This window comes from Anser brachyrhynchus (assembly GCF_964034855.1).
Source record: "Anser brachyrhynchus genome assembly, chromosome: 2".
NCBI lineage: Eukaryota > Metazoa > Chordata > Aves > Anseriformes > Anatidae > Anser > Anser brachyrhynchus.
This window is the reverse complement of record NC_137695.1, coordinates 25,311,901-25,323,194: the sequence shown is the minus strand read 5'-3', so window position 1 is coordinate 25,323,194 and position 11,294 is coordinate 25,311,901. Positions and strand designations below refer to the sequence as shown.

Below are 11,294 nucleotides of genomic sequence, written 5' to 3'. Positions count from 1 at the left end.
TTTGGTATTTTTCTGGTTCTACTATTTAAATATTTTCATTGGCGTACTCAGACTATCAATATATAGAAGTAGTCTTCACTTCCCTTTCCTTAGTAAATGTTTAATTTGAATTCAGATTTTTTTTTCTTACTTATCATTCATTGCGAAGATAGGAAAAAAAAACACAGAAATAATAATGATGTGAAACTCAAATCATACATAATGTTAGCTTACTCAGGAAATGAAGATATATTTCTGCCATGAGGCCACAAGGATGGCACATCCAAGTAACAGTTTTTAAATCTGCATCCAGCTCTCCAAGAAATGCATCCCCCATAAAGTTTGTGTTAAGCTTATTGTTAAGCTACATAGGCCCATGTGTTTTAGATTCAGCTGAACAAAATTCCTTTAAGAGGTGACTTTGTTAAGAGTACAGCCATGTGGATGATAGGTTTCAGTCTGAAGAAAAATCAAAGTGGATCTCTCTAGTGCAATAGAAAATTGTTTCTGCATCACTGATCAAGTTTACATTTTCTAGTGTTCATTTGAATCTACCCTTGTTTTATTTAAGGAATAACCAAAAATTGCAGAGTTAACTGAATAAACTTGGATGATGACAAGGCTGAGGGGAGGCCTCATGGCGGCCTGCAGCTCCCTCACGAGGGGAGCGGAGGGGCAGGCGCTGAGCTCTGCTCTCTGGGGACAGCGACAGGACCCAAGGGAATAGCATGGAGCTGGGACAGGGGAGGGTCAGGCTGGGTGTTAGGGAAAGGTTCTGCACCCAGAGGGTGGTCGGGCATGGGGACAGGCTCCCTAGGGCCCTGGTCACCGCACCGAGCCTGTAGGAGTTCAAGAAGCGTTTGGACTACGCTCTCAGACATATGGTTTAGTTTGGGGTGGTCCTGTGTGGAGCCAGGAGTTGGACTCGATGATCCTTGTGGGGCCCTTCTCACTCAGGATAGTCTGTGATTACATGAAACAAGTGTGTAAAGTACTGGATGACTGAGAGTAGGTCTTGTAACTTATCTTCTGGGAAATCAGAAAGTAAGAACAGTGAAGGCATCATTCAGAAGTCAATTAATATGCTCACCCAAGTAGCAGGTAAGAAACTGGTTTTGTCCTAAAATGTACAGTAATGACTAAATAGAGCACGGAAATTACACATTGAATGGGGGAAAAAAAACTTACACTCTAAAGATGAGATGTATTTTAAAATAAATAAATACCATAATCCATAAAGTAAACAGAACACTTTATAATTTTTTAAACTTCTCATACGGTGTTTGCAGACCTGAGAATATACTGAAAATAACTGGTCCAAAATATTCCTTTAAAAAAGTTATAAATTATTTGTAACAGTTTCTTTAATGGAAATTGCAGGAGTAGGTCCCACATGAGTCCATATATATCCCTTCTCTGGTCTTGTAGGAACTGTAGGGAAGGGAGATGATCGAGATTTGAAGTATTCTGAAGGTGCATGACAAACAAATTCCAAATATTCCATCTTCCTTGGGAGATCTTCTTCTGGTCCTAGGAAAAAAATAATTTCCGAAGATAAAATTTAGAGGTACAGAATTGGAGAATTCTCAATGACATAATATGTAACAACAGTCAACACCACTTACAGGACGTGCCATTTCAAAAAGTGACTGTGTAGTACCCGAGGCTACACTGCCAGCAAGAAGCCTCTCTACTTTTGCTTGATTTTTTTCCCCGTTTGAAGAATTCAGTTAGTTGAGTGAAATGCGTTAGTTATTATATTCTAAAAGGACGCTATTTGTTGTCTGCCCATCAAAAGGGCTGCACTCAATTTATTAATATTTCACAGATAGTTGCAGAATGCCCTCTAGGCCAATGCTTGCACACCATGTACTTCACATATCCAAGATGAAGATCAGCTAATTCTGGTCACTTCAAAGGAAACAGCTTGGACTAGCATACTAAGTTTGTGCTGTAATAACTTCGATTCTATCTGTGGAGTAATAATTTGATCCTTAAAGTTGCAAGACTCTAATTGTGCCTGTGAGCACAAATGATCCAATAATCCCGCTTACTATAGTAGCGCTACTCGCATACATAAGATAAATAAAAAAGGTCTTTCAAGTAGAGTAAATGCTTACAGGATTAGGGTCAAAATGTGAGAATTGCACAAATGACTGTGACAAACTAAAATTTCACTTCAAAATTACAACTCTGCATTAGTCTAGACACTTCTAAGTAGTTGTATAAAGTGAAAACTTAGAGCTTACCTATGATATAGGATGCAGGGTCGAAACAGTCTTTGGGGCTGGCTTGCGTAGGAATGAGCCAGGTTAGCGCAGCGCTCTTCTCACAGTATTGGTCCTGAATAAACCCACGGATCTGAGCATAGTATGTTTTTCCATCCTGCTCATCAACCACTGAAATAACATCTCCGATTTGATAGTACACACCCTAGAAGACACACAAATGATAATCAAATAAATCTGACTTCAGAAGCTTCACTCTGATTCTTGAGTATCTTCAGTATCAAGACCTCACACTGCCTCAAATTAACCCAGCTCTCGAGAGACAGCCTTAATTCAGCCACGTGCAAAAGACGGGGGGCATGAGCCGCAGTGCTCTCTCTCCTAAGCATTCATCAGCACCACTTGTGCCCAATCACACAACATTTAGGAGTCTGAGTTCAGTCCCGGAATTGCTGTGAGACTACACAGGCAATTCCACATGGTCTCTGTCCGCCAAATGTTGCGGAAACCACCTGGCCTCACCTGTCCCCAAATAAACAGCTCTCAGCTGCTCTACGTCCCCCTTCCCACCACTGCTTTGTCTCCTCTCTGCTGAGCAGCCATGGTCTCATTCTGTCAGAAGGAGGAGAGTGTGATGCCACCTTCCAGAAAAATTGCAGTGATTTCCCTGGGTGTGCAGGGAAAGCAGCTTTCCGCATATGAAGTTCACCCACCCGCATGCAAAGGAGTCCCAAAACATTGATACACCTCATGCTACTGTTAAGGCCAGACCTTTACATGGTGCTCTTTAATGTGCATGATGCTGCACAGCAAAGGCAACATCCCTTCATGCCATAACGGTGTCAACACAATGCACTATCGAGACTAGAATAATGCACTATCGAGACTAGAATAGACCACCTCTGACTTGGAAGGGCCCCACAAGGATCAGAGTCCACCTCCTGGCTCCACACAGGACCACCCAAAAACCAAACCAAACTCTGAGAATATTGACCAAACACTTCTTGAACTCAGTCACACTTGGTGCCGTGACCGCTTCCCTGGAGAGCCTGTTGCAGTGCCCAACTGCCCTCTTAGTGAAGAACCTTTTCCTAACATCCAACCCGAGATTGCCAAGAATCATCCAGGAGGGCTATCTTTTTAAAATAAACAAAAAATAAACAAAGAAACCACAATCTCCTTCTCAACAATGCAATAAAGTATCAAAACAAATATTTAGGATAAAGATATCAGGTTAAATAAAAACTTTTGACATAACTGTAAGGAATTTCTGACAAAAACAAAACTACACAATCAAAGACATCAATTCTCTTCTGAAGTAGTCAACAGCAAACAGAGATTCATCTGGGATGCAAGACATGAAGCATCAGGTCCCTTGAGAATATAACCAAACTCAGTCCACCACTTTTCCTCCGGCTATGCAGGCTCCCACTGGCTATCCTGACCTTTTCTTTTGGGCAAAACACATTTCAGTTTGTTTGTTCCACTGGGAAACAAAAATTTCAGAGCTTCAAAACTCTAACACCTTGGCCTCTCAAGCACGAACGTGAGAAGAAAGCTAGCTTCTGTTTTCACTGGATTAGTCCACACATCTCATTCCCTGGGTGTCTGCGACTGCTCAGACACAGCTCTGAAGCGGGAGCCGGTTCAGATGCCAGGCCAGTGCCACCCATCTCCTTTCTGTGCAATATTCTACAGGCCTGAGGTAGGGAACATCACACAAACTTAATCTTATATATGTATACATATACGCACACGCACACATACACACACAGAGCTCATGCTCATGATCTCAGCATGGTGAAAGTTAAAAGTTTAAAAGCCTTGACTGCAGCAATTACTAAGGAAGTCAGATGCATCTTTTTGTTTGGTGAAGATACTGAGCCAATGATGGCTATGTAAGCTCTTGGGGTAAACTGCCTTACAGGTCTCAGTGGCAGAGCACAAAACTACACACGCTGCTGGGCAAGAAAGCACAGTTCTGTGACTATTTCCTTACAGCTTTCATTATTTGTGGTAACTTCTGAAACCAGAAATAGAAACAGCAAGACCCTTTTTGCAAACAAACCTGCACAAACCATACCTTGTAGAAGATTGACTCGGCTGTAATTATAGTGGATACGGACTCGGGAGCCTTGATGGGCTGGGGAAACAACACACAGGCGTTAGACGAAGAGCGCTGAAACAAAGCAGCCACCTCAGGTAACTCCAGCGTGGGTTTTGAGAAGGCAACATACTGATGGTATCTTAGAAGATTTGAAGACAGGGGAAATCAGCTGCAGACGTTTTGGAGCGTTTGTACTTTGCAAATGGAAACAAGTCTGGCAATTTTTAGGGAAGAAGTGAGGGTTAAAGGCCCTCACCCGTGGCCACCGGCTCCTGCCCACAGAGGGGCCTCCCCTCCAGCAGCCACCCAAACGGGACGGCCCTTTGGGGCCAACCCGCGACCCCAACCAAACCCCAACCGCGTCCTGCCCGGGAGAAGCGGATCACGCCCCCCGCCCCCGGCCCCCCGCACCAACCCTTACGTTTTTTAACTTAAAAATGTGCCTCCTCCCCTTGCCTTTCGTGGAAACCTTCTTCTCGGCGGCGGGCGCGGACTTGTACTTGGTGTTCCTCAGCCGGGCGGAGCGCCGGTGGATCTCCTGCTTGCTCTGCGGGGAGGGACACCGCCGGCTGAAGGCACCCGAGGGCCGCCGCCGCCCCCCCCATCGCAGCGGCCCCCCCCGGCCGCCCTCACCTGCTTCCCCCCGCCGCCACCGCCACCACCCCCGCCCCCGCCGCCGCCGCCTCCCCCCCCGCCGCCGTTGCTGTGCTGGGCGGCGGCCGAGGTGGTGGCGAAGGCGGCGGGCCCCGGCGGGGCGGAGCGCGCCGTGCAGTTGTTGCACAGGATCTCGCCCTGGCCGCCCTTCTTCCACATGGAGGAGGACGTGCTGCGGCACACGCTGCACGTGGGCTTCAGCCCCAGCGGCATCTTGCGGCCCAGCGGCGGGGCCCGCGGCCCCTCGCAGCTGCGGTGAAGGGAACCGGGGAGCGCCGCAGCACCGCCGGGCCCGGCGCCGGCCCCTTCCCGCTGCCGGCGGATGTCGCTGCGGAGAGGCGAGGGGCGGCGGCAGGAGCCGGGCACCGGGCCCGGGGCCTGCCCTCTGCTGGCGGCCGGGCCCCGACACCCGCCCGCTGCCGCCGGGGGGCGGCCTGGCACGGCACGGCCCCGCGGCGGGGCTGGGGCCTCGGCGTGACCGGGCGGGAGCCGGGGGAAGCGGCTCCCTGCGTGTGTGTTTTGAAAGTCGTTTTCCTCAGAATCACAGAATCATTAAATTTCGAATAGACTTTCAAGATCATCTGGTCCAACCGTCCCCCTACCACCAATATTACCACTAAGCCATGTCCCTAAGCACCACGTCCAAGCTTTCCTTGAACACCCCCAGGGACGGTGACTCCACCACCTCCCTGGGCAACCCGTCCCAATGCCTGACTGCTCTTTCTGAGAAGAAATGTCTCCTCATTTCCAATCTCAACCTCCCCTGGTGCAACATGAGGCCATTCCCTCTAGTCCTATCAGTAGTTACCTGTGATAAGAGGCTGACCCCCAGCTCCCCACACCTTCCTTTCAGATAGCTGTAGAGAGCAACGAGGTCTCCCCTGAGCCTCCTCTTCTCCAGACCAAACAACCCCAGTGCCCTCAGCTGCTCCTCATAAGAAACGTCAAGGCTTTCTGGGGAAAGAGCGACTGCAGAGCTGATCCTCCGTGTATGCCGGCTTCCATCTGTGTTCAGCCCACTGCCACACGGACCCTCAGACACGCACCAGATAATTTCCAAAGGGAACAAGTTGGTGTCTTCATGAAGCTGTGGCAGCTACATGCGGGAAGCCTGTTCCTCGATGGTTCCTCACTGAGGCAACTCACCTGGCCCAAACCATCCGGTACAGGTGATAAACCTGATAAGAACAAAAAATGCTACACACAATTGAAGATTTGCAGGCTCTTGGTGTCCATGCCCAGCCTTCACGCTTCATAGTTAGGTTTCATTTAAAGCTTTTTTGGTGCAAATTCAGTTGTTTTCTTTTCTCTCATTCTCAGTGGACATGAATAAATCTTCTGTAACTTTTATACATAGAGGAAAATCATCCTGTTAAAATCAAATCATTCTTTTATGTAAAATAGAGGCTATTTCACCCAATGGTATTGTAGAAACAATTGCATAATTAATAGACATAATTTACAGGGATCTTGCCGATGCCCTGTGTGCATGCAGTGAGCGTGGGGTGGCTGGGGCACTCGGTTCCCCTTGTCACTGTCCCTGGGGCCTGCCTGGGCTGGCTCTGGCTCCGCAGCAGCTCTGCTTAACCACTTGCACTCCTCTCTTGCACACCAGTTTTGACTTTCTTGTCTCCAGGGCCTAAATCTGTTCCCTGTCTTGATTTAAATTCTATTTCACCGTCATCTCTTTTCAAGCCACCCACAGTCCTTGGGGTTGTTGTTTTTTTAAAGCTGCTTCTGTACTCCATCCCTTTGTAGTTTTATGTGATCTCACAGAGACCTTTGAACTGTTCCCCTCACTTTTCTTGCAGCTCCCGTCTGCCTGCCTTCCCAGCTGCCTGCCTCAGAAGCCCTCCAGCACTGGGGCTCTCTATCCCACAGCTGTTACCTTGCCAGAGCATCACCTGGCTGTGTAGGAACGGGGTAGAATGATGTCCATTTCCATTTTCTGTCCTAGGTAAACACCTAATCCTTTGCAAAGGATATTATTCTGTGCATTTGGTAAGTTACAGTTGTCTTTTATGTATGTATTTATTTATTTTTAATGCAGGCAGTAGCTGAAATGTTCTGATTTGAGATTTGCTGCATACCCAGCAGGTGCAGGGCTCTAGGGGGAAGGGCACCCAGGACTTCTTAAAAGTACCCGTCCCTAGGTTTCTCTCACTAGGATTTCAAGTTTGACAGTTCTGAGTATCCTCATTTGTTTCCAGATTCCCAGTAGAACTAGAATAGAACTAGATTCTCTTTGAAGCAGAAGCAGGTTCTAAGGCAATCGTTAGGTTGTGGCCTGTAAGTTGTAAGTGCCTGATTTAGTTGAAGGATCTTGCAGCATGTAAACTCAGCTAAAGTTGCGGATTAAAACAATTTTCTTCTAATTAATGAATATTTCCACTTTATTTTACTTTATTTTAGCCTCAGTGAAAGAAAGGAGCGCTCCTGGCTAAGCTCTTTGGAGTCATCAGGACCCATCCTTGCCCTCAAGGACTTCCTATGTAAATAGCCAGGACAAAGAATTGGAGAAAACAAAACGTTGGCTCCACCTGGGGAAAGGGAGTGTCAACATTAGCAATGCACTGACAGCCACTGCAGGATCATTTCTTCTTGGGAGCTTTCAGGCAGGGTGATTATTAGAAGGAATGCATATCCACACATGCTCTGTGCATCTCCTGCTTAAGTAGTTTAATTGTTCTGCTGTAATTTGACGGCATTGCTTCCTCTTCGGTTCCTACTGCTATCCTGTGTCTGCTGGCTCATATCTGAAGAGTCCTTTATTACAGTTTTCCGTGTCATTCTTCCACAGCCAGCTGCAGAGGATGCACCTGGAGGGCTTCTCTAGAAAGTTTTGTGCTGCAGCTGCGTGTAATTTGTTATGAATCTGACTGACTGGTGTAGTTTGCATCTCCACCTGGTCCTGTACTCAGGTTCTGTGCTTGTTAGCTCTCTTGTGAGAAGAGCACGGTTTATTCTCATAGTTTCCATAGCTAAAAAGGATGCTATTCTTGGAATGTGTTGGACGATTAATACTCATATGAATAGCATGCATATATATTTGCAACTTCTAGGTCTTAATTCTTCATTCAACTGTGTGGTAAAGCCAAGAACCCCAAATTTTCTGAGGTCTTTGGACTTTTGTCCCGTAGGACATGGTGAGGTGAAGCGATGGCAGAGATAACACAATCACAGGGACTTTGCTCTTGAAAGGCATCTTAAATCTGTCTCTCAAACTACTTTATTTCTTTTCTAAAATGCTGCAGTGACACAAGAACAGCAAAAACACTAACAAAAGTTTGTGTTTCTGTGCAGGTAGGTACTGCTGATACCCGTGACTAGGGAAGTTCATTTTCTTAATGCATGTTTTTGTTACATGAATATTTTCATGTCTCCATTTCAAGCCAGTATGACAGCTGCAGGTCAACACTGACTTCTAAAGGCACAAATGCACATTCCCACTGTGCTTGTAAATCATCTTAGCTATGTAAACTTTCTCTTTATTTGATTAGTGAAAATACATAAAGGCGACCTACCGGTTGGACAATACACTCATACCAAGTGTAAAGCAAATTCAGTTGTTTACCATTGCCAGTATATTACTGCTTTATACTTAGATTCCAAAAATAAGATAGCTGTTTGTCCTGTTCAGTCAGCTGCGCTGAACGGGTTACTTGGGTTTATCATTGTATGTGTTTTTTGATGAGCTTCTCTGGGGCAGGCAACCCCTCTACCTACCTCCTGGCATACCCTCAGCTGCACTTTTTTTGTCACTCTGCTACACTGACCAGGGCTGCAGTTTTGAATCCTGCCCTTGCAATTTCCCCATGAAAAGTTTTCAGATTATGGACAGAATAAAAGCCAATTCCAGAGCTAAATCAAAGGTTGCAAATGCCTGGTCTTTCAGTGTTCTGCCACCTAAGCTGCCAATGTGAATGTCCAAAATCGCTTGATGCAGCTGTGCACTATCTCTAATTTAAACCTCCATATATCTGTACAACACAGAATACAAAGAGAAACTCATGTTACAATCCAAACTAGTCTCCTGATAAAGGCCGTGTTCTAGATGGGGAAAACCTGGCTTTGAGACCCTACATGAAATACCTTCTGATTGAGAACTCAGGGTCCCAAATACGAGTTTCCAGCTTCTTGATGGGTGCCTTAATTAGCAGGCTGTTGGAGTGACGTGCATGCATGCCTTGCAGTCGCACACTGTGTGCTGCTTGCTGTGTTAGCCCTGCCAGAAAGCACAGCCGTTCTGGAATCCTGAACACGGCAGGCCCGCAGCGTAGTGTTGTGGCTTTTTATCTCACACTAGTCAAAGGATCTGCTGCAGCAGCCAACAAACAGAGCCTGAGCTTCACTGAAGTCCCGTGGGACTTCACTGTAGTACCTGGTTCTGATCTTGGTACCTGTGGCCCTTGGCATTCTTTGTGCCATCTTGCAATGACAAATGTGAGTACATGGGACAATTGTGAGTGCACTTCATTTTCCATCAAGCGTTACAGCACATTGCACAATTTGTTGGATTCTGCACCTAGTTCAGACTTGCCTTGGGTATTTTTCCAGAGTTTAGTCTGGGAGTTTTTCCTACAGTCTCTGTTTTGTTCCTTTTCTGGCTCTGTTAGCAAACTTAAACCTTTCTCTACATTGCTATTACAATGGACTGTAGAACTATACTCATCCTTACTTGAGTCCAATCAAGTTTCTTCAGAGGTGAAATGGGACTTCTGTGCTGTGTTGGCACAGCAGAAGCTCAGTATTCAAACAAAACTTAGAAGGGCTGGCAAGTATGAAAACAGCAGTGTAATAGGAAATTATACGATGACATTTTCTTTACATAACAAATTGCTATTTGTTTCAGTGTAAAGATGTTTAATGTGAGACTACAGAGCAGAGTCAGACCATTTATGAAAAACGTTTTGTCCTTTGCTTTTTTTCAGCAGTAGCTACAAATAGTTTGTGCCCTATCTGGAACAGTGGTCTTGAGTAAGTCTATTCAAAGTGCACTCTGGTGTTACCTCACCCATTTATCTAACTTAAAGCTCTAACACTGTTTTAGAGATCTATGTGGCAGAAAGTGCAAAAATCCATTAAGACTGGCAGTGTATCAAGGGGAAGTTACTTCATCTAAATATCGTACACATATCATTGCATAATGCATGGACATTATATACACCATAAAGGTCTGCATCCTAAGTTTATTTCTGCACCATGTACATTGTGCTCTCTTTGTACACATTGAGTAAGTGTGGTTTTTACTTAGACCGTCACAGAATCTGTCAATTTCTTCTGCCTTCCAGGACAGAAATCATCTGAAATAATGGAGAATGGGGTAAACGGTAGCCAGGACTGCAGTGCTCAGTAACACTGTCTCTGTATGCTGAAAAAAAACAGAACAGGGATTTTAAATGGCTGTCTGCTGCTGTGCATTACACATTCTGTGTATAGATGTCATAGAAAGATGGCCTCTAACTCCAGATGCCTGAACAGAAAATAAAGAAGGGGGTTAACTAGACTAATTTCCAAATAAGTCTATTTTTATTTTATTTTATTTTTTAAATTGCAGAGTGCAAGCATTTCTGCTATGGCATTCATCTAGTATTCTTTGCAATGGCATTAGTGAATTTTGGCTGGCTAATTAACATGACATTGCAGTTTGTATGTACCCCTAAAAATGACGCTGTTGCCCACATGGACTGCCATGATAAAAAATGTAAACAGTAGGGTAGACAGCAAGACTGACTGTGGCATTTGCAGAAGTAAAAATGCTAACAGCAGAGTAAGACTTTTTTTTTTTTCACATAAAGTATTTTATAAATAAAATTGATCTGATAATATGAGCAGAAGGTGCAGTGGCCAAAATATAACTGATGAATAATTCGAATAATTATATTCAGTGTTGCTCATAGAAAAACACCTGGGTTCATAAATTGATAAATACTCCTTAAAGCCACTTTTATAAAGGTATATCATTCTTGTGTCATTAACAGTTCTTACGTAAAAAATAAAACTAAACAAAAACCACGACAAAATCCCCTGTCTTTCTCCAGTATCTTTCAGTGGATATGAAGTTTATACTGAACCTCTATCTGGTTATGTTAAATATTTTCTTGTTTGTATTCTATTTATCTGTATATTCATGCAAATGACTTAAAAGGAAAAAAATAAAAACATGCAAAAATCTTCTGCGTTTTGTATTTCACAGCAGAAAGGAGTTCTGTAAAGATCAAGACCTGCATAATTTTAAAATGACACCGTCCTGTCAACAACTACATTTAAGAGTTTCTTGGTGAGACGTAACCTTAAGTTATCTATGAAAAGTTGAGGGAAAAAGG

At 44.8% G+C, this 11,294-nt stretch overlaps 1 protein-coding gene across 1 annotated transcript; it reads right to left on the bottom strand.

Moving 5' to 3' along the window:
- Window positions 1–1,214: 1,214 nt before the first annotated feature.
- On the bottom strand, window positions 1,215–5,317 carry GATAD1 (GATA zinc finger domain containing 1). The gene is made up of 5 exons (XM_080582575.1): window positions 4,948–5,317; window positions 4,736–4,861; window positions 4,291–4,350; window positions 2,229–2,412; window positions 1,215–1,509 (listed from the first exon to the last, which is right to left on the bottom strand). The coding sequence occupies exons 1-5, from the start codon at window positions 5,179–5,181 to the stop codon at window positions 1,319–1,321; spliced, it is 795 nt and encodes a 264-aa protein (XP_080438701.1). The 5' UTR covers window positions 5,182–5,317; the 3' UTR covers window positions 1,215–1,318.
- Between the last annotated feature and the right edge of the window lie 5,977 nt (window positions 5,318–11,294).